General features: G+C 52.3%; 7 protein-coding genes across 7 annotated transcripts; 3 read left to right on the top strand and 4 right to left on the bottom strand.

The window, feature by feature from the left end:
- Nucleotides 1-1,370: 1,370 nt before the first annotated feature.
- Nucleotides 1,371-2,037, top strand: STEHIDRAFT_131688 (peptidyl-prolyl cis-trans isomerase; the record flags this gene model as incomplete). The annotated part of the gene is made up of 6 exons (XM_007304844.1): nt 1,371-1,373; nt 1,441-1,498; nt 1,558-1,624; nt 1,694-1,752; nt 1,823-1,878; nt 1,954-2,037. 6 exons carry the CDS (start codon nt 1,371-1,373, stop codon nt 2,035-2,037), a joined length of 327 nt encoding a protein of 108 aa, XP_007304906.1.
- Nucleotides 2,038-2,651: 614 nt separating this feature from the next.
- STEHIDRAFT_122023 (uncharacterized protein) lies at nt 2,652-4,881 on the bottom strand. Its single transcript, XM_007304843.1, has 14 exons — nt 4,657-4,881; nt 4,571-4,590; nt 4,465-4,501; nt 4,386-4,407; nt 4,155-4,322; nt 4,072-4,087; nt 3,875-3,997; nt 3,710-3,822; nt 3,642-3,650; nt 3,478-3,583; nt 3,357-3,417; nt 3,225-3,285; nt 3,141-3,151; nt 2,652-3,078 (listed from the first exon to the last, which is right to left on the bottom strand). Exons 1-14 carry the CDS (start codon nt 4,716-4,718, stop codon nt 2,778-2,780), a joined length of 1,110 nt encoding a protein of 369 aa, XP_007304905.1. The 5' UTR covers nt 4,719-4,881; the 3' UTR covers nt 2,652-2,777.
- A 1,369-nt stretch (nt 4,882-6,250) lies between these two features.
- Nucleotides 6,251-9,085, bottom strand: STEHIDRAFT_169030 (uncharacterized protein; the record flags this gene model as incomplete). Its single annotated transcript, XM_007304842.1, has 3 exons — nt 6,251-7,637; nt 7,735-8,909; nt 9,007-9,085. The coding sequence occupies 3 exons, from the start codon at nt 9,083-9,085 to the stop codon at nt 6,390-6,392; spliced, it is 2,502 nt and encodes an 833-aa protein (XP_007304904.1). The 3' UTR covers nt 6,251-6,389.
- A 246-nt stretch (nt 9,086-9,331) lies between these two features.
- STEHIDRAFT_169029 (uncharacterized protein) lies at nt 9,332-10,156 on the bottom strand (the record flags this gene model as incomplete). Its single annotated transcript, XM_007304841.1, has 3 exons — nt 9,332-9,732; nt 9,798-9,859; nt 9,940-10,156. 3 exons carry the CDS (start codon nt 10,154-10,156, stop codon nt 9,589-9,591), a joined length of 423 nt encoding a protein of 140 aa, XP_007304903.1. The 3' UTR covers nt 9,332-9,588.
- Nucleotides 10,157-11,050: 894 nt separating this feature from the next.
- Nucleotides 11,051-12,119, top strand: STEHIDRAFT_58340 (aldolase; the record flags this gene model as incomplete). Its single annotated transcript, XM_007304542.1, has 4 exons — nt 11,051-11,525; nt 11,595-11,741; nt 11,820-11,919; nt 11,981-12,119. The coding sequence occupies 4 exons, from the start codon at nt 11,051-11,053 to the stop codon at nt 12,117-12,119; spliced, it is 861 nt and encodes a 286-aa protein (XP_007304604.1).
- A 210-nt stretch (nt 12,120-12,329) lies between these two features.
- On the bottom strand, nt 12,330-13,113 carry STEHIDRAFT_157538 (pyridoxamine 5'-phosphate oxidase; the record flags this gene model as incomplete). The annotated part of the gene is made up of 2 exons (XM_007304840.1): nt 12,330-12,447; nt 12,515-13,113. 2 exons carry the CDS (start codon nt 13,111-13,113, stop codon nt 12,330-12,332), a joined length of 717 nt encoding a protein of 238 aa, XP_007304902.1.
- A 5,293-nt stretch (nt 13,114-18,406) lies between these two features.
- On the top strand, nt 18,407-20,413 carry STEHIDRAFT_58471 (galactose oxidase; the record flags this gene model as incomplete). Its single annotated transcript, XM_007304546.1, has 5 exons — nt 18,407-18,475; nt 18,542-18,583; nt 18,651-18,792; nt 18,855-19,402; nt 19,460-20,413. The coding sequence occupies 5 exons, from the start codon at nt 18,407-18,409 to the stop codon at nt 20,411-20,413; spliced, it is 1,755 nt and encodes a 584-aa protein (XP_007304608.1).
- Nucleotides 20,414-24,139: the final 3,726 nt, after the last annotated feature.

Genomic DNA, 24,139 nt, shown 5'->3' with positions numbered 1-24,139 from the left:
GCCCGGAGCCGGCTGTGTCGGCCACGATATTTCATCTGCTGGAAGCTGGAAGCTTCAACTAAAGCTTATCCTGCTTCTCCGGATTTTATCACCGACATGTGGTATAGTCGTCATGTTGCATGTTTTCGTGGACAGTCGATGTTGATGGTGGTGCATCACCGACGCCGTATTTACTCCGAGTCGGTACGAGAAGAACTTCCATTCATAAACTTGCAACAAAGTCCTTGTCGGCCAAGCTCTGGGGAATCCTGTACGTCCTCATGATGGGTCGACTCACGCTTTTCAACCTGTGTATAGGCCAATAACGTGGTTCGAAGTGCTTGTTATGCTATTCGAGCCGTTGAGCCGCTGGACCGGTGCAACAGCTGGAGAACTCCATTCCTACTTCGTCTTTTGTGTGCTGCTCAGGCGTCTGTTGTTGTTCCCAGCAAACAGCCTGGGCACCTTCTTCCCCAATTCATTTCCCTTTGCCATCGCGATCCGATGAAGATATCATCGTTCATTTTATCCAGACTCGTGTCCGTTCGAACACGGAATCTTCCTCAAATAGGCCGTGTCTGGTGGAACTTTTCTCATGATGATCTGCTCTGGGACAGTAGGAGGACCGCATCCTTTCCCGACAACGGCGAAGACGATCCTTCTGGTAAGTATCGGCTCCTATTCTTCGAAGTGCGACATATCACCTTTCTTGGCCGCATCGCTTCATCTTGCCAACGAGACACACAGGCAGTCAGGATTCAGCATTCTAATGATCGAGTCCGGTCCAGAGGAATCGCCGTATATCGCGAACAATGGCGAGCAATTGTGGCGTATGGCGGTACTACTCGGTGGCGAAAACAATTACTTGAGATCCCGTGTTTTTCATTTCATTCTCGCTCTTAGAGAGTTATCGATGCCAATTTGAGATCAAGGTAAAAGGCTTCCTTCTGTCTGCTTCTGGGGCATTGGATAATACCGACAAGCTGTTCTTTCCGAAGGTTCTGACGATTGGATGGAGAGGGGACTGTGGTGCTCGTGACGATAGCGGAGGCAGGACGAGCTATCGATGGGGACGGGAAGGCCCAGCCCACGGTTAGAAGAGCGAAAGGAAAGGCTTTTGTTGGACGAAGATTGGCCACGGAGGACATGGAGGGATGGATTGGATCGGCATCGATAAAGAGTTGGGGCGTGCGCCTAGTCTTTGGCGAACGCCGTACCATCTTGGAGAGAACGCTTTCGCACTCTCCGTTCTGGCACAAGCAGGTCGGATGACATGAGATCGGATCAAGATCCGTACTCCGCACCCGCGCCAGTATAAGTTGTCACTCCGCGCTCAGCCTCCTGCTATATACCCCTTCCGATTATCGTCTCCACCCTCTTCCACATCCATCATGGTGCGTCTCCCGTCTCGCGCACGCTACCTGCCTCGCGCTAACATACTCTTCTCTTCTCTATCCATAGGGCGTCAGTATTGAGACTCTTTCTGCCGGCGATGGCACCAACTTCCCTCAACGAGGAGGTGCGTCTTGCTCGCCGTTCGCTCCTGATTGTCTACTGATAATCGCGCCCGCCGTACAGACAAGGTGAAAATTCACTATGTCGGCACCCTCATTGACGGAAAGAAGTTCGACTCGAGTCGGGATCGGTGAGTCTCCTAACTGTCTACACGCCACACCACATCGTAGTCGTTCTCAATACACGTACGACGACGCAGTGGGGACCCATTCGTGACGGAGATTGGCGTCGGGAAGGTGATCAAGGGCTGGGATGAAGGTACGCTGTCATCGTCTCATCTTCATTCCCGGCTGGAGCTTGAGCTGATTATCGATGCCGATGCGATCAGGCGTGCCACAGCTATCACTAGGCCAGAAAGCCGTCCTCACAGTCAGCTCAGACTACGTGCGTCTCTTTCTGACTCCTATCCCGCCCGCCAGCGCCCATAGAATCATCGTTCTCATCTTCCATTCTCAACAGGCATACGGCGCCCGCGGATTCCCACCAGTGATTCCTCCGAATTCGACGCTTAAGTTCGAGGTCGAGCTGCTCCAGATCAACTAGATGCATGACCTTGACTATGACCGACCTGAGCCTTTTTACGCTGCTACGAGTGGCGTTGTTGTTTATAGTTCTGGACTTCACTTTGGGCCTCGTCTCCTTCATGTTGTTTGATTACGTTCACGTCTTTGTTTTCTTCTCTCTGTCCATCTGCATTCCACGCTCCGACGATGTCCAGTGTGCATTCCGGATCCGGCAGCGCCCCTGAGCGCATCGCGTTCTCTATTGCCTCCTCCCTTCCGAGATCCTGAGATCTTCTGCGAGATCCTGCATTATCGCAGAATATCTTCGTCCTGTATAGTCCCTCCAGCTTTGATCGTGAGTGTTGTCGCGCGTCTTGAGTCTCTTGTACGCTATGATCTGTACTTTGCAAGTGATAATTATCGCGGCTCTTATCAGGCCCGCTTTAGGCTTTATTGGATCGTCGTCGATCATATGTCATCGATCTTCGGAATCTGCACGATTCGGTGCGGCCCGGGCCCGCAACTCTAAACGGCCAGTCCTGATTGGTGAGAAACGGCAAAACATAGGTGGCGCTGTTGTGGCGCAACCTTAAGCCCGTCAGGCTTTCAGACTTTACGCAGGGATGGTCGTTCCCATCCACACCGTAAATTTAGATTTTGCATTGAGCGAAATGATGCAAAGCCCCAAGAAAAGCACCATACGACAAAAGGCATAATGGAAGACCGCCAATATAATAATACACCGTAAGCGCACGCTCCGCGAACGACCGGACACAACTATCATCCAGCCTCTCCCATCTCCACGTCGAAACCTTGTCCTGTGTCTAGCTCTGACAGTTTCGGTATTTGCGAACGTCTGTGACTCACGTACGGCGAACTTTCCGCGTCAGAAACGAGTGGCACGTCGAGCGGTTTCGGCGTGTGGGAATGTCCTTGCCCGCTTTCGTGTACGGGATGTGCGAGATTGAGCCGGGCGTCGGCGCTGACGGTGTCCATCTCGAGCGCCTTGCGTACAAGTATCGAGTATGCCGCCAGCTTCTCGCTCTCTGTGGGCGATACGCGTCTTCTGAGCATGAGTACGCTGATAGCAATCAATTAGCGCGCGCTCGAAAGGAATCAGAAGTTGTAGTAGTATGTTCTTACAGTCTACAGGCCTGCAAAACGTTAATGTGTGAAGATATCAGTCCAATGGTCTTCCGCGGATCATGCGCATGGATAGAGCCCTACCAGAACATCTGGAACAATCCAGGCAAAATATGAGCCGATACCGTTACGCCGGCGATCCGCACTGGATGACAAGGAAAAAATGTTAGTTAGAGATGTTGAGTGGATGAGTATTAGGGAAGGTATCAGACGCACCTAAAATACATGGCGAAAGAAAGAAGATTCAGAGCGGACATTGCTACGAAGACAACGATGCCTGTTGCGCGTTGAGTTAACCAGCCTACCTCACGGGCGATTTGAAGAAAAAGATATATACCTTGGGCGAGAAAAGCTCGTCCGAGGCCACCTTGGACAGAGCGATGCCGAATGCAGTATGATGCAATGATGGACATGGTGAGGAAGTCGTAAAGGAATGCAGCGAACTATGGTTGCCTAAAATTTAGAGGAATGCCATAAGCGAGGAGAAGCGAGTGCACCCACAAAGACGAACTATACGGAAGGATATCTTCAGAATAGATTTCATATAATACAGAAGAAAGCGCACTGACTGCCATAGAAATAGCACCAGAAGAAACAAATGAATCTGGGCCAAGGTCGACGAGATTGTTGGACGTGCCATAACAACCTGTTTTTCCCAGCCAGTCATAAATACCGTAAACGACTGAGAGACCAAGTCAGCAGAAACGTCTGGGGCAAGCAGGTGAAGCACATACGTGCAATGTCAGCTAGAAAGACATAGAGCTCAAGTGCGAGTAGGCCCGCCAAACCTAGGGAGAGAATGATAAGGATTGATGTTCGCCGTCCGGCGAACGCATGTGCTCGTAGCGCTAGGACAACTGGAGAGTGATTTTGTAGCGAGTACAACAGCGTTGTCAGCTCATGCACGGAGATAAAACTGCTATAGACGAACCTTGAGCCGATAATTGCTGGTCAGAAGACAACATCATATAATTCAGTCGTCAATTAGCGGTTGAATGATAAAACCTGACTCACGAGTGGGAGGAGGGTGACGTATAGAGGAGTGAGAGCGTTGGAGCAGACACCGTAGGTGTGATCACCGAGCCATGCCCAAAGCTGAAATGGGAAGACAATAATGGGGTAATAGCGGCAGACAAGATATGCGCCTTTGACTGCAGTCCAGCGATGTGGGGCTTTATGTATCTGCGGAAGCGTTGGGTTATAGCACGTTGTAGGAGGTATAGTACTCTTCGGTGGCTCACGTACAAGCTCGTATTCTTCTTCTAATCTAGACGCACAGTGTCCGTGTCAGAATGATAACAATATCAGGTAGAATAAAGCTCACGATATCAGCCAGTCGTAGATGCAAAGCGCGTATACCGCTGAAGATTGAGGCCACAGAAAGTCAGGGGATTGTTGCATCTAACAGGAGTCCTCAGGGGTACACACACCAACAATTGAATATCGAGCGCTAGATAATATTGAACATACTACTGTTGAAAAAAGCTGCGATCAAAGGATATGCCCAAAAACTCACAGGTCAATTGCCTCCAACATCCACGTAGAGATTTCTGCCACGGTGTACTCGCGGTGGATCATTGGTGTGGCAATTCGAAGAGAATATTTGGCCTAATCATACGATAGACCCAGCGTGATTGATGCTGATGATTTTGGCGTCGGTCGTCGTATATATCTTCGGTGTGGGCCTCTGACGACGACAGCAGAAAATTTGGCAGACTGGAAGCAGGGAGAAAGGTGGGAAGAGGGGGGGGCGGACAACATTTGGCAGATCGGAGAGCAACCGGTATAAGGACTCGGGGGGCGGCACGATTCAATATATCGCTGCTGTCCGGATCTTCCCGCCAAATACATACGCATCCGGACCACAACCTCTCCTTCCGCCACATCGCCGCAGACGTGTAAAAGTGGCGATGATTTTTCCATCCTCGCCGAAAACATACCTGAGCACAAGGAAAGTCATCTTTGCTGAGAAGTGGAGAAGTGATACTCGAGGGATATTGCTTACAAGTATTGAAGCAATATATCGTATTCACGCCGTGTTACGCCTATCCACTCCACCAAGTCAGTCTATGGCTCTGTGGCACCACTTTGATTCATCTGCACATCTGCTACTATGATCGCAGTTCTAATGACGCAACGTAGCAGAATAGTCCGTACAACTTCCGAATAAACCATCCGTTCCTCCGCTTATCGCGCTCTCCACAAATGCGCCGACCACGGATCGTCGTTCAAGCTCACTAGTGGATGCCTGTCCGTAACGATGTAGGACCGGACAGGCATCCAGTACTGGACCAGACGAGGTTAATTATGATGCCAACGTTGAGCTTGGATATTGAGCTTGTCTGCTGCACGTCGACCAAATTGCTTGTGGCATCCGAGAACGCGCAGTAGTGTGCTGAATTTTTCTCGGATATGCATGCCAGTCGGGAGTTTTAACTAGGCATATGGAGCACCCCGATCCTGAGATATAGATGTATAAGGAAGAAATTTGCCGTGAAAGGGTCGGTGTCAAGCTTAGAAACCGGTTATAGCAGGTCAATTACGGATCGAGAAAACTAGCTTACCGGTGAGCGGCCGTCAAACGCGTCACACGCTGGACTGTGGGTATGAAGTGTCTCAGTGTCTGTCGATTCAGACAGCTCCGAGCCTCCATGCAAGCTCGACATGTCGAGAAAATGGACACAGGCAACCCATCTGCGCATGGAAAATTCGGACTAAGTGACTGTTGGCACAGAAGTCTGTGAACTTGTAAACGAGGTCGCTGGCCGTCCCTCAGCATCGGGAAGACGATAGCAGATTGGGGATCAAGGAGCGGCAATCTGTTCATGGTTGCGATGCAGCACACTAATATGACTGGCAACCGTTCTCGTCAGCGAAGCCCCACGACCATTTCGAAAGAGAAACTCGGCATGGGTGTAAATATAGCGGGTACTGTAATGGTCATAGCTCTTTGGTATCTTGACATCCATAAATGAAGCCGATGTGCAGAGGCGTGCTGCTGCGGTATGCCATGGCAAATGGAACGATAAGAGGACGTTTGGGACGACATGATGGACGCCACGGATAACTTGGACAGCTTGAATGTGCATCTTGTTCATTTGTGTTATTATGATCACAAGGAGAGTTCGAGCACGGTGGCTCCAAAGCAAATCTGCATGAATAGCAAGAGACAGGAAAACACAGAAAGAACACGAGATACGACGAAAGAGGACGCAACATATCACATACAACATCGACGCAAGGATGCGGTCATGTTCGCAGCCCTTGCTCGTAGGGTGAATGGATGGGCACGGGAACCATCTCCATATCATCGTCGCTTTCGTCGTCGTCCTGCAGCTGATCAATCTCCTCCTCTCCCTCGACGGCTTCTCCTCCTTCCCCGGCACGTCCAGATCCTGCTTGTGCACCCGCTGCAGGACTGTTATCTGCCTCTGTCTCGACCCCATCCATCCTGCTATCTGCTGCATCACCATGTGTGGCATCGGTCCCGGCGCCACCTGAGGGTACTGGAGATGTTACACCTTCCTCTCCGTGACCACCAACTGCGTCAACCTCCATCCTAGCCCAATCCCCGTCCTCTTCCATATCATCCTCCTCGTCCACCCCAGGATCCTCCGCAATCTCCGCCAATTGTGCCGCCAAAAGCGCCAGCTGCGCTTGTAGGGCCGCCCGATCCTCACTCGACAACACCGTCGTGATCGTAGTCGGATTTGCCGTCGAAGTCGCAGTAGACGTAGAAGTCGAAGCGACGGCGGCGAGGGCGTTGGCAAGGTTCATATCATTGGCGGCGTTGTTCGTGCCGAGTGCATTGGATGTGTGCGAATGTATAGAACTGAAGGTGAAGTCACCCGCAAAGACCGGGGGTGGGACAGCATTGCTGTCTGTCGTCGACGGCGCGGCAGCTCCAGTACCAGGAGGAACACTTGAACCAGCAGCCGCATTCTGACCATTCCTCGCTAACTCTCCTTCCTGTGCACCATCCGCACTCGTCCCTGCACCGTTCTCTACCGCAGGAGCATTTCCAGACGATGAGTCGCCGGCGGCAGGTTGATTGTTGCCCTGATCCTGGAAGAACGACCCAAAATTGATAGCCCTCAGGATATTCTGTGCGGCCTCCCAAGCATCGCTTCCCTCGCCCACTCCCTCCTCATCTCCATCTTCGTCATCCATCGAGATCAACCCTTGCGTCGGATCCGCGTTGGTCGACGTAGACGCACCCGGTGTGGCGCCATTCGTGGTCGCAGTGGTGGCGTTCCCTGCGGTAGACGAAGGATTGTAGGGTTGGTATGAAGGGAAACCGGGGTATGCAACGGCGCCAGGTGCGTTGGAGCCGGGTGGACGTGCTCCGTAGGGGAAGGTGGCGGTTGAAGAGTTGCCGGCGGGTTGATGATGATGATGATGCATGAGTGGGGCGTTTGTGAATGGTGAGGAGTTCATGGGCGATGGCTGCATGATCAAGCCGTTGGACATGGGTCTCCGAGTATGCCTACGAGAAGTCTGTGCATAGAGGAACGTACGGGATAAGCACAAAGAATACGCCGGAGTTGTATAACATCCACAAGACATCTGTTTTCCACAGAAACGAAGGACTCACCGCACCATCCCAGCTAGGATTCAGCCTGTACTTCTTCTCACCATCGCTCTTCTCCAACCTTCCTCTCTTAAACGCCTTCTGCAACGCCTGACTCGCACTCGGCCTAAAATTCGGATGCAACGGATAATGGCTCGCCATCCACGAGAACACCGTCTTCGGCTGACAACCCTCCGGATCCCCCAGCTCGCTCAAAGCCTCCACAATCATGTCTTCATAACTCGGAATATCGTCTGCGGTAAGCATATTAGGGTCTGGTGGCGGTAATGGTAGGCCATGCGGGTACTGTGGATGTAAGCTGGGCGGATGTGGAGGAATTGTCGGATGAGGTGGAGGAGGTTGGAGATTCCTGTTGAGCGATAGAGGTGTAGTGGTAAAGGGCGAACCGCGAGCACCTGCAGTTGTACTAGAGGACGCCCCTTGCTGAGGTGGCGGTGTAGCATACGAATGAGGCGGATGTGGAGAGTATCCACCGGGAGGGTAAGGATATGGATGATGGGGATGACCGAACTGGGAAGCGAACCCTGGGGGAGGGTAATAGGGGGTATGGTGAGGAAAGGCGGGTCGACTCTGAGCGAAGCCATACGGTGCGTGTGGATAAGGTCCGCCAATTCCTGCGGTAGGCGGCGGATACGTTTGAGGAGTTTGTGATACAGCATGAGAAGGCAAAGGTGATGATACAGAGACGATGTTTTGTGCGACGTGAGCAGGTGTGGCGGGAGCGGGGACGGGTGATGACTGGGCGGCAGTGGCATTCTGATTTGCTAGGGATGAAGACGATGCGACTGGTTGCGACTGATTAGAGCTTGTGCCGTTGGCGAGATGGTTTTGATTTGGAGATGTCGAGGGAGGCACTACAGCAGGAGGGTCGGCAGCAGGAGGCGTAGGTTCTCGTAACGAGTCCATGATGGGCGGCTCTCTGGGAGTTGGGGGAGCTGGAGCCGTGGTGGTAACATTGCCAGAAGATGAGGACGAGGCAGCAGCATTGTTCGATGTCGAGAGCAAGACGGACTGAGAGCCCTGGAGCGAAGCGATGGCAAGCCTGATATCCCCGGGCCACAAGGAGCCCTTTATATGCAACGGAGCATAAGACTCAAAGGCTAGACATAGTTCTATGAGCTGTGTTGGGGGTAGCAGGGCTAGGTAGGTGCGTTTGAGGGCATGCTGCTCGAAGTCGGCTGGAAGTAGTGAAAAGAAGAAAAAAGGGACAAAGAAAGTGGATGTGAGTACTACAGATCAAAAGGAAAGATAATTGGATGTAATGAGATATGATACCTAGCGAGCTGGACGGATTGTGGGCTGGTTGAGGATGAGGGAGGGCGGACGACGGAGGGGCGCCGTTTGTCGAGTCCATTGCCGTTGAGCTGCACAGTTCATGAGGATTTGATTCAAACTCCTCCAGCCTCCCAAACACACGCGTCAACCGAAAAATTCTACGCCCCGACGTTTCCTCAATGACGCCTTGCTGTCTGCTTTGTTTCCACACAACCATGGCCTCTACCTTCGAACAATCGGCCTTTCTTTGTATGCTACTTACAGTAATGCTCGAGGTGACCTTGTATACAAATGGCAAACTTTCGCGCACTAGGGACAGACATGGGCCACTTCGATGGAATATATTACTTGGAAGCGTAATGAATGTGTTGGAACCGGTATCACGGTACAGAAACGACGTCTAGCAGGTATTCGATCCTGAGATTATATGCACTTTATCACCATTCTTTTCCCGGACACCCATAGTCCAGAGCCACACACATATCACTTCCACCGTCTACACAGACCACACGTCCACAAGCGCTCTTCGCACAGTTCGCAATGCGGCAAAGTAAACCAAGCAATACCGATTCTAAACTGGAACTATGGAGGTGCTGGCTTCTCTGCCTGTTTTAATTCTTCTTGGAAAGAAGTAGATCCGTCTGTGGCGTCCGCGTTCAAGAGCTTCTGTTCAGCGGGAGACAATGTCCAGAATGCATCTATCTGTGTCTGCAACCATCTTCGAGGCTATGGAAGTACGTGACGCATTAGCATGGGTGGAATATGCATAATGGGAAAGCATGTTGACGAACTGGTCGGAATACATGGTCCTGTGGCCCAAAGTCGTAGACGAACACGGCGTACCCGAGAACACCTGCGCCGATGGTATTCCCAAGAGTATCGAGTTGCAAATATTAATACATGAACTACATCCCAAAAGCAAGCTATACGCACCAGGAATGAGAATCCATCTGAGTGTGTTGGAAATCGTGACCAAGCGTGGTTTTACTGGTGGTAGGTGCTCGAAGTCATATTCTGGCTCAGGAGGTGGTGTTGGAGGTGATGATGGAGCTGGACTAGGTGTCTGCTTAGATGCAAACCGACGTGTTGGTTGAGCAATATTTCTTTGTCGGAGCAAAGAGCGGAATAAAGTCGAACTTGAGCGTTGCATGGCCGTTGGCTGAAGAGAAGTTAAGCCCTAACCCTGTTCTATGGCTCGGATGGATGTGCATCCGCTCGCCACCCAACTTCGCCGCTTTCAACCACCACGGATTTCCGCTTTCCTGTGTCCTACATCTGCTCGCTCTCGTTTTGCTCATCCCACAGCCTGCTGACCATCTATATAACGCTATAAGATGCGTCAGCTGAAGCGTTTTGTTTCGCGTAGCTCTCAAGTCCGAGTCGATATGAACTAACTCTAGCTCGAAGACCAGGACAGCGCACGGTGCCAAGTCATGAGAACAAGTACTGACGTCGGTTTCCGCAAAGAGGCTCTCTCCTGACTTCTGGTTATTCTGGGACGATGATATATATAAAAGAGGCTACTATTTCTTCTCACTTGGTCTCAGCGTTCTCGATACGGGGACTTGACATAACTCATCCTACTAGTAGCCCTCGCTTCAAGTTGTCCTTAGTATGTCTACCGATCTCAATAGCACAAGTACTCCAGGCTACGTCTTTTCGACCGGTGCTGCCATCGATATCGATAATACCTCTTATCTCTATCCATACCACAAAGTCAAACGTGCGCAGGAGCTAATTGCCACAGCGAATGCGCTCGTGAGCCCTCGCGGTAAAGGCATCTACGCCACGGATGAAACCCCCGAAGGTGAGAGTGCTAGGAGAGTATGGGTTCGATATGGTTCGTGACGGCCGATCTTGGCTTGTATAAGGTATCGAGGCTCGTCTCATTGCTGCAGCCGGTGAGAACGGGAAATCTACATCTCTGTCGGTGGAAGAGAAGCGCGAGCAGAGGAAGAGATGGCGAGAATGTCTTTATGAATCACTTCCGACTGGTCAGTACGAACCATAGTATCTCTCTGTCTTTGGTCGATGGAACTTATGAATGCCAATACCGCCTTGTTTTGTAGACTACATCTCTGGCGTCATCCTCTTCTCTGAAACTCTCCACGACTTCGGCCTCGCCCCCCTCCTCTCCAAACGTGGAATAATCCCCGGCGTCCGCGCCGACACCGACTCCCACCCTCTCCCCATCTCTCCCCCAGAACCCTCCACCCAAGGCCTCGACGACCTCTTCCCCCGTCTCCAAGCGGCCCACACCGCCGGCGCCCGCTTCAGCAAATGGCGAGCCCCGATCCTCTGCGACGCGGCCCAGTATCCCACACACGCAGCATTGGAGGCCCAGGCGGATGCTCTAGCCAGGTTTGCCGCGGTCAGCCAGATGGTGGGGTTAGTGCCTATTGTGGAGCCGGATGTGGATTTCAGTGCGGATGCGACGTTGGGGAGGAGTGTGGAGGTGCATGTGAAGATTATTAGTATGATCTATGCAAAGTGCTTGCAGTATGGGGTACTGTTAGAAGGTGGGACGACTAGCTGTCCGGTCTCTTCGCTTGGAGATCGTTGGTTCATTCTTTGTGATTGTGGCGCAGGGTCGTTGATCAAGCCTTCGTTCGCTCAACCCGGGTTGAAGCATCCATCGAGAAAGACGACCTCGGCGGATGATATCGCACTCGCCACAGCGACAGCTCTTGTCAGGTCTGTTCCTATAGGTGTAGCGGGTGTTGTCTTCCTTTCCGGTAGGTACCCTGCACCCTTTATCATCGTCATTGAATTGCAATCAACATTCTACTTCTATCCTGATGTCTTCTTACCAGGTGGTCTGTCCGACTCCGACGCTGCTCTATACCTCCACAAGATCAACCATATCGTCAATACCTCCCAGGCTCCCTCTCCACTCGCACGTCTGCCTCCGCTGTACGTGCCTTCGTTAAATGCATTGATCAGTGATGCTGACATCTTGAATGAATTATCACAGTACGTTCTCATTCGGCCGAGGACTGCAGGGTGATGCCATGCAGAAGTGGGTGAAGGGAGATGAACAGGGAGCGAAAGCTGCGTTCGAGGAGAGGGCAAAGGTCTGCTGGACTGCTTCTCGTGGTGAATTGAAGGTCTGAAGTAAGAGTCTTGCAATTGTCCGACAATGTGTACGATAGAATGCGAATGAATGGAAACGATTTTGATGCTCGGAGGCTAACTACAAGACCCGTTCTCTATCTACTCGGTCTCAATGATTATCAGAGTGGTGGTACAACAACTTAAATTCCTTTGCTTCTTGACTAGTGCTACAGTTTGTTTTTCTGGTCGATGGACGGAACGATGGTTTGTCAGGGAGATAGCCTATCTATGATCCACTCGGGTGCGTCTGGGGATGAGCCCTCCTTGAGCAAGTACCGTACACGATCGTGTAGGCGAGACGGCTTTCCAGCCCAAAACTCGATCTCCCTATTGTGGTAATAGCCATTAAATTAGCCCATGAACAAATGAATACACAGGATGCAACAATACGCACGTAGGAATGACTCTCCAGCCTCCCCAGAATTCGGGCAATGGGATATCCGCCTCCTTATCCTTCTCCGTCGCACCGAACCTCTTCTCCACCTCAGCCAAATGCTCATGAATGTCCTCCTCCCCGATCACCGAGCTCTGTTTGCTCGCCCAAGCTCCCAACCGACTGCCCACCGGCCTACTCCGGAAATACTCCTCGCTTTCCTCCTTGCTCACTTTCTCTACCTTCCCCAGGACCCTCACCTGCTTATGAACCTCCCTCCAGTAGAATGCGAGCGAAGCATTCGGATTCGCCAACAACTCGCGGGATTTGCGCGAGTTATAATTCGTGAAGAACACGAACCCCTTCTGGTCGAGTTGTTTGAACAGGACGATGCGTGTGGATGGAATCCCATCTGGTGTCGCGGTAGAAAGAGCCATAGCTTCCGGTTCATGAACCTTCCCCTCGAGCGAGGTGAACCATGTGCGGAATTGGTCGAGTGGGTTAGGTGAGACGGTGGCAGGGGAGAGCATGTCTGGGGTACGGTAGGTTTCGTGGGTGACGACTTGGATCTTGTCGGGATCGGCGTGCAAGTATTCTTGGGTGGGGACGGCGTCGACCATTTGTGAGACTCTGAGGAGGTTGGGTGGAAATTTTTTATGGTGTAGAGAGAGAGATCTGGAGCAGACTGGCCGAGGACGAGAGAGTCGATAGACTCGATGCATCAGGCCAATTCTTGACCTTGCTTGACTCGATGGTGCCACATCGGCCGGAAGCCACCTACGCCACATGATGATATTCTGGTTCCAGGAGCGAAAAGATCTCCATGTCCGATCGCAAAAGTACAAAGACTGGGCCTTTTTTCAGCAGTGGTCCGATCCCAAATGCTGACACAAGTCAAGCTTTGTATCTTAGGTTCGATCCACGTACGCACAAAAGCGAGTAGAAGTTATCATTTCCTAACTTCACAGTAGGCAAATCTCGACATTTTTTGCTCGCAACACACATGTGCGCGAAGGCAATCTCGAGCGCGCTGTCCTCGTCAATGAAGTTGGACTGAAAAAAGGTGTTTTTACTCGCTATCGGGTCCGAAGTACACATTTACACCGCGAATAATAGCGATGCTTAGATTGCATGCAGGGTCTTCGCAAACGATGGTTCGATCCGTTGTGCGTACCAAAGTCTCTGAAAAGGAGGGTTACCCGATCCGAATGCGTACATATGTGGCGCCAAATTTTGTGACAAATTTCGCCCAAATGTTAGATTTAGGATCGAACCTTCGTACCAATATGCATCCCGCCTGTTCCAGGGCTACACGTCGTCAACTTTCCTTCGCACATCATCGTGGGCCTGTTCCTGCCTGTTCGCTCTCGCTAAATTACATATACGCAAGGCATGCAGAGGCTTTGTCTTGTACGACATGCGCCTTGCCATTCGTTTGGACACTGTTTTCATCACTACTATCATTTTTTCTAATTGAGGTCTACTTATGTCCTTTTCCTCAGGCTGCAGGTTTCGCATCACGGCCTTCATTCCATTTCATCCACCTCCTGGTATCGCGGTCCCATTCGTACAGTACCCATCCTCTCAAAACATTTCTGGACTCCAGTTACCGCCGGGCATCGCACTGTGATAGCGATTGAGACCCCACCGCCCTTTCGTGTCCGATCCGGCGAGGATGCATGCGACTACCGCAAGAAACTGATGGTCGTATTCTACACAGTGATGTGCAGGCCAAAAATATACTTGTTCAGTCTCCCACATCAGAGCCAACATTGTCCAAAACGTCTGACTCCAAATCGACCTTCCGACTGGGTAGCAGACATACTCAGGCTCTGTCTTTTTGCTCTTCTCTGCTCTCCTGGGATCCTTTGGCGAGTTTCTTCAGGCCTTTCGTAGCGTGTTTTGCGGTATTATTTTACAGGTTCCGTCATCTGTCCATCCAGTGCAGGTCGTGTCTCCTGTTTCTCATATTTTATTCTCCTGCTTGGATGGTCGTCTGGTAAGCATACCGCCTCCCCCATCTCCCATTCGATGACCCCCGCCGTTTTCCGATCCTAATCGCTCTAAGTTCCTTAGACATTCTGTACTCCCACATCTGGATCCTCTCCCGAAGGAGAACCAGGGCCGGAAGGACTCGGAAAGGTGACAAAAACAAGCGACACATATTCTTCCTTGTTGGCGCGATATCGCCATGGTCGTTCTCATAATCGCCGCAAATATCGCGACATCAGCATCTCCTTATGTCGTGCGACAACCCCTGGAGTTCCTGGAGACCGACGATCGTGGTGCTGTTGTGCGTCCATGGGTGTGGATTGCAGCAGTACCCGTCTACACTGGTTGAGGTCGGCGAACCGAGCGAACCGCTGAAGAGCGTCGATGATTCTTTGAAGGCGCTCATGGGCTCGGGCGAAAGTGGGGGCAAGGAAACATTGCTAGTGGCAGCAGGTGCCAGTGTCCAAATGTACTACCTTACGGGGCTGAGGTTCGTATGAATAGCCTCGGTCGTCCTGCGTGCCTTGTAGTGCTCTGCGAATTAGGCGCGGTTATGTTTTTTCTGTCATTGGATATCCTGGCGCAGCTACATTGCTAGCGCGACAATGCGCTCCCAATAGCAGCCGACATCTCCGTTGGCTGATGGCTGGAGTCAATGACCCGGGAAGGAAGACGTAGCCGCTTTCGTCTCCCGGAGTCGATCGATCCATCAACATCAAGGGTAACTCTGCATAACTGCGACTTTGTCCGTCTCGCAGGGTCAAGTTCGACCCAAAAGCATTCTATAAAATATGGACAGATATACACAACAGATTCATACCATGCGCTGCTAAGATCGAGGCCCAGAAATTGTCTCGTGCGCGTAGAGTTGGGTGTGAATAGTACTGTACTCTGTCAACATCTCAACATCCCAAGTCTTGACTCCTCCCCGCCCTGCCACAGCCGATATTCGGAAACTTTTCGGACGCCGATCTAAGCGACTTCCACGTACTTTGCGTCCCCTCGAGTTCAAGCTCGAATCATCAGATCACCCCTTTGAAATACGAGCCACCGCCATCGGAATTAGCCACTTCCACTAGCACCAGCCTGGACCGCATGTTTTGTGTTCCCATGTTGAACGATGAAAGGTGGGCAACTACTCGTCGTTCTTCGTACCAATGGAGTACATAGGAGGACACTAACGGACATGAAAAAAACGCGTCAATAGACGACGCACAAGCCTCCTTTAAATCCCCTAAGTACTTCAGTCAGCAGTCGGTGGGTAGTCTGTTCTTGGTCTGATCGTCAACGGATGACTTCGACTCGTGAGGGTTGTAGATCGGCTCGGCGTAGGCCACATAGGGGATGGGCTAACGGGTGATTGTCGTCAATGGATCCTTGGGGCTGGTATTGGACTCGGAATGCCTAGACACAGGCTCGAGACGGTCATTGGCAGATGCGAACCATTGAGCGAATGGCGACAGTGATCATGGTCGTCTGGGTCTTGGACCATCTGTACCAGGGGAGGACGGTTCGGGCGAGGCGACCGAGAGAAAGAGGCCAAGTAACAAAGGAGGTTAGGAGAGGGTGGGAGTTGACATGGCGACATGGCAGGTTTTGACAGATCCATCAGAGAGCAACGAGGAGAGGTAAGGTATGTAGCAGAAGAGATAGTTGTGATGCAGAAGGGGATAATATCTGGGAAGGATGGCGTTGTAGGGTAGGGAATGGAATGGAAACAGAAATGGGCCGGCCATGAACGCGACGATGACAGGCGCAGTCTGATTTAGCTTTAGTTGTTACGTACCGGTCGCGGTGAAGGGTGCTTTGAAGGGAGCTGGAGAGCCTTGGGGAAAGCGTAAAGCAAAGACAAGCGATTGGCAGCGTGAGCTAGCGCGAGTAAACGATGGGAACCGCTGTTCGGTCGTACGCATTCCCGAACATGATGGTGGTGAACGTAGGGAGACATGACAAGAACGGAGGCCTTGGTATCTCCAAGAGGTCTGGGCTAGAGAAAAAAGTTAAAGACGAATATAGGAGAGATAGCGTTGTGAGAGTCAACTGCGCACACCAGGTAGGGCGGGAAGGGCTGGTATGATACAGACTACTATCCGTTGGCAGATAGCGGGGTTCTCTCACGAGGGTCGGAAAGCCTTGACTGTCGGCTAATGAGCGCTGAGCGTTGGCCAGGTTATGATAGAATGCTTGTGAGTCGTATGCTCAGAAGGGCAAAGCAGAAGCGTTTCCACCTGGCACAGAGTGAGAAAGCACGGTAGAGATGCACGAGGTAGAGCAGACGGACATCCGGCAACATTGTGAGTGGCTGGAATAAGCCGGCGTGGATATGATTCGCTGGGTTTTTCTCTCACAGTTAGCTATGGAGAATGGCGAACCTAAAAGGGCAAGAGAATTACGGGAGGAGAAGCCAACTCACTTTGGTGCGAGAATATATATGAGATACAGGCAAACATATGACATAGGATGGGGAAACGTCCCGGACCCGAACCGATTCCTCGTTGATCCGTTTGAGTTTGTAAATCTGTTCCACGCTGTTGCCACTCAAATTCAATATAATGTTGAAATATAGATCGACATACCGTCTAGTACCAGGCCTTGATATGCCTTCGCAAGGCACGATGGGGCAGAGCAACATCAGACAGGAACAGGCTCGTCGAGGCACAGATAAACGGATCTCGACGCGTACACATGTCCTTGACAGCCTGAATCAGTTTGTCTCCGTCGAGGAGTAACTCACCATGTTATCGGTCGATACCGGATCCGACCGTTGGGGGAACGTCCTGGACTGGAAGCAGCGCACAGACCAGTCGGCGAGGCATGCAAGACGGTCGACAGTCTGGAGCTATGGAAGGATTGACAAGCGAACCAGAAAATATCAAGCAAAAGGCCTCGAAAGGAAAACCATAGGAAAATTAGGGTTGGAACATCGAGAAAAGCCCCGCGGCGAATGCGAGGTACAGCTTTTTGCACGGAAGTAGATCGCGAACGCCACGACTACGGATGGAGGCGGGATGGTTACCTTTGGGTTTCCTGAGCCACATGCCGGCGAAGGTCACCGGGGAGAATACCAGTGGGCGTTGAGACTATGTGCTCACGGTGGTCTTATAGGCGACTGGAAGTTCACATGAGCGTATGCGGGTGCAGAATTTGAAGAGAGAACAGACGTGGTAGACAGGACAAGGAGAAGCATGATGGGTGTGTGCGATCTTGAGAAAACACATGGCACAAGGGACCAGAAGAGCGTTTGCTAGCAGGCTGGCGGCGCAATAGCGCTAGAAGAAAACCAAGGGGGTAACTTGGCGATTTCGTCCGTCAGAAACCGACGAAAGAACGCATCGCATATCCGCAAATACTAATAACGACGAGTTTTTGGGAGGGAATGGACACAATCGGTATCCAGCGTCGAGTCGGCCTTCTTTCTTAATGAGAACGATCATTCCAACATTGCGTCAAATGCCGGTAGACGTATAAATCTTGTTCGAAATCATGAGCCGATGGTAGAGGATGGATGCAGGCATATGGCAGCCAATCCTGGTTCCATTCTCTGGGTTTCGTCCTTGGCAACAGCTAGCATCAAGACACGCCTGCGCTTTCAAAGGTCTCAGCATCGAGCGAGATAAAAGCAAGAGTTTTTCGAGGGTGGAGACGGGTGAGAGCGAAAAAATGCAACGGAGCTGTTCGCGCCAGGAGCACGACAGACGGGTGTACGCCGGGCCCCGCTGTCGGGCAGGTCGCGATCTGGGATCTGAGATCTGTGGGCCGTTGAAACTCCGCAGGGGGATGAGAAGGCTTATGTAATAATATTAAAGCTGTACGACAGACTTGCACGCTTAATCCCATCCTCTTCCCGGCAGCGCTCTCCTCCTCCCGTCGCCGTCCCCAGCAGTGTCTTTGACCACGGCTCGCGCACCGTCGCGCACAACGATGCACTCGGTCTCAGATCTGACCACTTTCTGCCGCAAGACAACGGGCAATGTTCCACCTAAACTTGTCGTACGTTCCCCTCCAGCCCGTCGCATCCGGCCCATACACTAAGCTCTACTTTTCCTCGCCTGACAGGGTGCGTCGACAACGGTCGTCGGCTCCAAGATGTATCTTTTTGTGCGCATGTGACTCATCTTTGTCCTATACTCTTTGCTCAACTCCTTTCCCGACTACTCATCTACAGGGTGGCCGGCTGGTGACCGAGCGACGAATGGTCTCTGACCTCTACGAGTTTGACCTTGAGACTCTGCAGTGGGAACTCCTCCCCATTTCGCAGCCGGATGATGATATCCCAGGGGCCCGTTACTTTCACAGCGCAGACTCTTGTGAGTTTACCGGATGTTTCCTTCCCACCTATTGATCCCGTCGCTTACCGATCTTTAACCAGGGAATCAGTACCTCATCGTGTTCGGCGGTATGGGAGTCAAACCCGATGCTGCGAATACTGACGACCTCTGCGTCCTCAACGACGTTCGCTTTTACGACCTCTCTTCACGCCGCTGGATGCCGTGTTCATGGTCCCAGAGCGCTCAAGACATCGCCTCTCCTTTGCCCAAAGCTCGTTATGCCCACCTATCCTCCGTTACCGGCGACCGTCTCTTCGTCATCGGCGGTCAAGACCTACAGAATGTTTGGCTGGACGACGTGTTCGTTTATGACCTCAATCTGAAGACATGGGTGCAGAAGCGTGACTACCCTAGGCATTGTGGTACCTACCGCAGCGTTGCTGTCTCGGCCGACGTACGTGTTCGTCTACCTCAGGAGGAAATGAAGCACGCCCAAACACCTACTCCTTCGAGAACCACATTCCGTACGGGCGTTGATTCCGGCCCTTCCTCGACTCCTACCCCGAGAGACGCGTTCATCCACCTGCCGTACTCAGCACCGCCGACGGAGGAATACCCCTCCGACATCTATCTGTACAGTAACTATAATGTGTGTCTAGTTCCTCTCTTCCGCACTCAGCTCTCTGACTTCCTTCATAACTTTTAGTTCACCGACGTCAAGCGCGAGTTGGAGGTGTTTTCTCCACTACCCAATGACTTCGCAATCGACGATCAGTCGACCTCGATGACTGGCTCTTCATTTCCTCCGGGCCTCCGTTTTCCGACAGGTGCTATTCTTGGCACGCATCTCATCATCGCCGGTACCTACCTTGCGCATACCTACCAATCATTCTCCGTCTGGGCTTTAGACCTCGTCAACAGGACGTGGACCCGCATCGACCCAGGCAGTACACTAAACTCAGGCTCATGGTTCCGCAGCTGCCTTTGGGCGCAAGCTAACAAGTTCGTCATATTCGGTAATCGAAATGGGAACCTAGTCGAGGACTACAATCGGCGGCTACTCAGCTGGGAGCATGTGGCCGTCATTGATTTAGAGGCGTTCGGGATATACCAGCCGCCTCGGCCGGAGCTGGATGTCAGAATGCAGGAGATGGGTTTAGCGGCGCTTGAGGAAGGAATTCTAGCGGACTTTGAGATCGTCTGCGACGACGACCGAAAGGTCAAGTGTTCGCGGAAGGTGCTGGAAGATCGGTGGCCATGGTTCAGGGAGCAGAGGAGGCTATTCCTCCAGGCGGCCACACGGGCCCTCGATACCCTTCCTCTGTCTTCCAGTCACGTCGGTATGCCTGAAGTCGCGAGCGCCAACCAGCAATTACCACGGCCAGACCCTAGATTGTCGCCCCGGACGCTTCTTCTTTCAGAGCCATATCCCGTGACTCTAGCTTTGGTGCAGTACTTCTACTCGATGGCACTGCTCACCCCGCTTCAACACGCGCCTGCTGTATTGAGCGCCTTGTTAGTTCTATCTACGAACTACGACTTGCCCCATCTCCAGGCGTTGGTGAAGCATGCGATGCACAGAGCGTTGTCTAATGCGACCTCTGTTGGTGTCTACGAAGTCGCCACACTCTGCAGCTGTCGCAGCTTACAGATTCGGTGAGTATTCCCTTATCATGCAACCAAGTATAACTTATTCACACCTTCGTTGTAAATGCAGCGCTCTTAAGACCGTCATGGTAATCTTTTATGCTATCTTCATATATTGTCTATTCTAACGTTCCTTTTCCGAACCTCTTCCACAGCTCTACAACCAGAAAAAGCCAGTGGCTCGTCCTCGAACTGACAAAGACGGTGGCGGTGGCGCTTACAGTCGTCCTACGGACGGCGGTGGTCCTGGTGGAGGCGGTGGCGATGATTCAGTGAATGGATCTTCCGCCACAGCCCGCCCGCGTGGAATGTCCGACGCTCCCTTGCGCACATTAGACTCGCGTCAGGCTGGAGGCGGGATGTCGAGAGGTGGCGTGAAGAAAGACGGTAAAGCCCCACCTGCTTCCGCGCCCGTGTTTATATAGTAATTTTGTGATCGTGAATGTAGAACATCCTTTCGCATCACCTCAACCAAGAGATCCAAACCAATCATCTGCGCTCTTCATCAAGCGAAGATTGCACGACCGCACGACCAGCACGGTCTCTCTCGGAACTGATGCTGATCTAACAGCGACCGCTGAACTCTACGGCGAACTGCTTGGACCAGGCGAGGAGGAAGATGTGGTCGGTGATGGAGATGCGGAACGCAGGGAAATTGACGATGTCACCGTGGACGAGGCTATCATTCAGCTCCAAGGACTCGTACCTGATCACGTGCGGTCAAGATCACAGCCCGCCTTGACCCTCGAGACCGCAATAGGATCTCCGTCTCGCGTATCACCGATTGATGGATCCCCCTATGCCATCTCCTCGGGGTCCGCTACGCCTTCGGGGTCCGATATCGAAGGCTACACTAGCGATGACGGTCCTGCCAGGGCGCCCGCTTTGTACACGCCAACGAGTTCGATATCGCGCTTCCCTGCCTACCACCTACCGCGTTCTTCACGGAGCACATATAGAGACAGCACAGATACCACGCCGTCGCTGACGTACTCCCCCTCCATTAGCTCAATATCTGATTCCACTCGCAGTCGAAACTCTTGGCTCTCTCCTCCCATCAGTCCTCTACAGTCGACCATGCCTATCGTCCACCCCACGATACCTACGGACGCCTATGGCAACCCACGCCCTCACTATCTCGCTGTCATCAACGAGTTCGACTCTGGATACTCGCCTCGCCGCCTTTCCAACAGCTCTGTCGAGAGCAAAAGCGGGATCCAATTTGCACCCATCGAGCCAGAGTCCCCCGTCACGCATGACTACAGCGACTACTCACCGCACAACACGCTCTGGAAGCAGCACACAGCAGAGTCCCTTCGCGCTCAGACTCGCTCGCCCGACTGTGGTCCCAACGTGCTCTGGAAGCAGGGAACGAACCTCGACCAGCTTCGCAAGCAGGCGCGGTCACCAGTCGAGACGATTCACGCGTCACCAGCTCACCAACCGATGCAATCGCTGCCCGATGTCGACGCCCCCCATTCCCCCATCGTGGAGCAGGCACGCGCACATTCGCGTGCACAATCCCGTCAGCAGTCCCACTCGCGCGACGCTTCTTACGACCAAGTTCGCGTTGCCACGAGGAGTTCGGTGCCGCAGTCCCCCGAACCTCAGTTCCCAGGTTCTTCCACGCCAACGATTACGTCGCCTTCGGTATCGAGATTCTTCGGTCGCTCCTCGGATAAGGACTCGTCGACCAAGTCGAAGAAGAGCAGCACGCCGAGCGTAAAGAGCGAGTCGTCATCGGACGATCCGAAGCGACGGAAGGCGGAGGAGGGTCAGCGGAAGGCAGAGGAGAAGAAGCGGAAGAAGGAGGAGGCGAAGGCCAGGACGGAGAGGTTGGCGCTGGAATTGAAGGCGAAGTCTGAGGCTCGCAAGATGAAAAACTCCGCGGATGTGATGTCGCAGATGTCGGACAAGTCGTCAGAAAAGAAGAAGCAGCGGGCAGCCTGGGAGGAGGAAGGGGCCATGTATGGCTCTGGAACTCCCATCATGTAGTCTCTTGCGGCCGCCGTTTTCCTCGTCCTTGCGTGCGCATCTTTATATTTTCTTTGTTGTTGTTCATATTTGCCATCACCTCTGTTCATGCTTCATATTTCCCATGGCTTACTTCGCCCTCTACCCTTCCTGTTGTAACACTGTCTTACCACCCTTCCCTTTTGGCATCTATTTCATCCTCTACTTTCTCGTTTCTGTTTCTTTCCGCCACCATCTATCTGCCTCTCTCATCGCCTCGGTCGGCTTCAGTTGATTGCCATCCACTCCTTTGACCAGCGTGTTACATAGGGTTCCTTCCGGTCCTCTTGATTTAAGCCTTATTTCATTATTCAACATATACCTTGACGGCTCTTCGACTCATCCCAGCCGAATCCGTCGTGTACGAGTAACTTCCGGGTATCGCTTCGTACAACGAACTCTTTGTCTCTGTCTCGATTTGTCGCCAGTACGGCCGTCTTGATTGATTTCTCGAACCCTGACCGAGTTCTTTGCTTCATATTCGTATATCGCAGCCTAGTTTTCTTTTCCGTACATATGTACACCTCTTTGTCTTCTGCGTAGACCTTTTACCTTCTTCCTTTCTGTCTTCTGGTGTGGGATTGTTTTTTTCTTATTGCTGCTTTTATTAGTGCTCCCTTCCAGCCTCCCACTCCTTTGCTATATTTTTTCTCTGTCCGTCTCTTTCTCTTTACTCACTGTTTTTGCCAGTAGTAGTGTAGTGGTGCCCACTGTTGAGTCTGCCATTATCGATGTATTCCGATTCCTATTTGGCTGTTCTGAACAACCCGCATACCTACGCGCTCGTCTCCTTGACGGGTCCGTTTCAGATCAAGGCTTTCCCGACCAGTTTCACTACAAAGACAACGTCGGAAAGAATCATTTTCCGTAAGTTCCGGCGGTTTCTCGTCAGGAAAGGCGGGGAAGCTCTCGCTTCTGTTCAATAGGTGCTTCTCCCGCTCGAGGCTGGTCGATATGCACTGCTTGCTTTAGCTGTGGTACGTGTAAAAGCTGGCAGTGTAAGACGTTCCCGTACGAAGAAGTGGCATTATTTACAGCATAGACCTCGCAAGATTCGAGTGGACTTTTGCACTACAAATAAAATGGGTGATCGGATCGTGCGTGAGAGGGCCTGGGGATGGCGTTTGTTCAGAATCAGATGAAAACACAACACAGGGCTGTGTTTCTTCGAAAGCCGTAACTGACGGTCCCGAGTCTTTTTCCTCACTTCCATCGAGCGGTTGCGGTTTATATACTCGTCGTTCTGTACAGCGCGCAAAAAGCTCGGGCCACACCCCATCCCTCGTTTTCAACAATGCTCGCCGGTGGCACCGAACGAGCAAATCGACGCGGGTGGCCTATCGACGATCCTGCCACCCGGACGTCCTCCTCGTCCTCAACCACCACCACTGCCATCACCACTACCACTCCCTCCAAAGCCATCCCCACCGCAAGCACTCCTCTCTCCCGATCCCTACCTTGCGACCGTACCCCGTCGTACCAGACCTTCGCCACGCCTTCCTCTCATCCCGAGACCAGTCCGTCGTCCCTCCGTCAAGGTTTCTCCTGGATAGAATCGTACTTCAAAGGCAGGGGGTCGCATCCTCGTCCGGACCGTTCCGTGGACGGTGATCCTGATTTTGCGGAGAGGGATGAGGTAGAGAGTAGAGCGCGAGCGATGGGAGTGAGGTTGAACATGAATGCGGAGGAGTTGGGGAGGGGGATTCCGAATACGCCTATAGGTCGA

This window comes from Stereum hirsutum (assembly GCF_000264905.1).
Source record: "Stereum hirsutum FP-91666 SS1 unplaced genomic scaffold STEHIscaffold_8, whole genome shotgun sequence".
Lineage (NCBI taxonomy): Eukaryota > Fungi > Basidiomycota > Agaricomycetes > Russulales > Stereaceae > Stereum > Stereum hirsutum.
The sequence above is the reverse complement of the archived record's forward strand: the minus strand, read 5'-3'. Positions and strand labels throughout refer to the sequence as shown.

Bases quoted from the DNA above. Each gene is read 5' to 3' on its own strand.
- STEHIDRAFT_122023 (XM_007304843.1), bottom strand. From the start codon at position 4,718: ATGATCCACCGCGAGTACACCGTGGCAGAAATCTCTACGTGGATGTTG. The intron at 3,823-3,874 runs GTATGTGCTTCA...TTGGTCTCTCAG, and splicing joins CTTTCTAGCTGACATTGCAC to TCGTTTACGGTATTTATGAC. The intron at 3,418-3,477 runs GTATATATCTTT...AACGCGCAACAG, and splicing joins ACGAGCTTTTCTCGCCCAAG to GCATCGTTGTCTTCGTAGCA.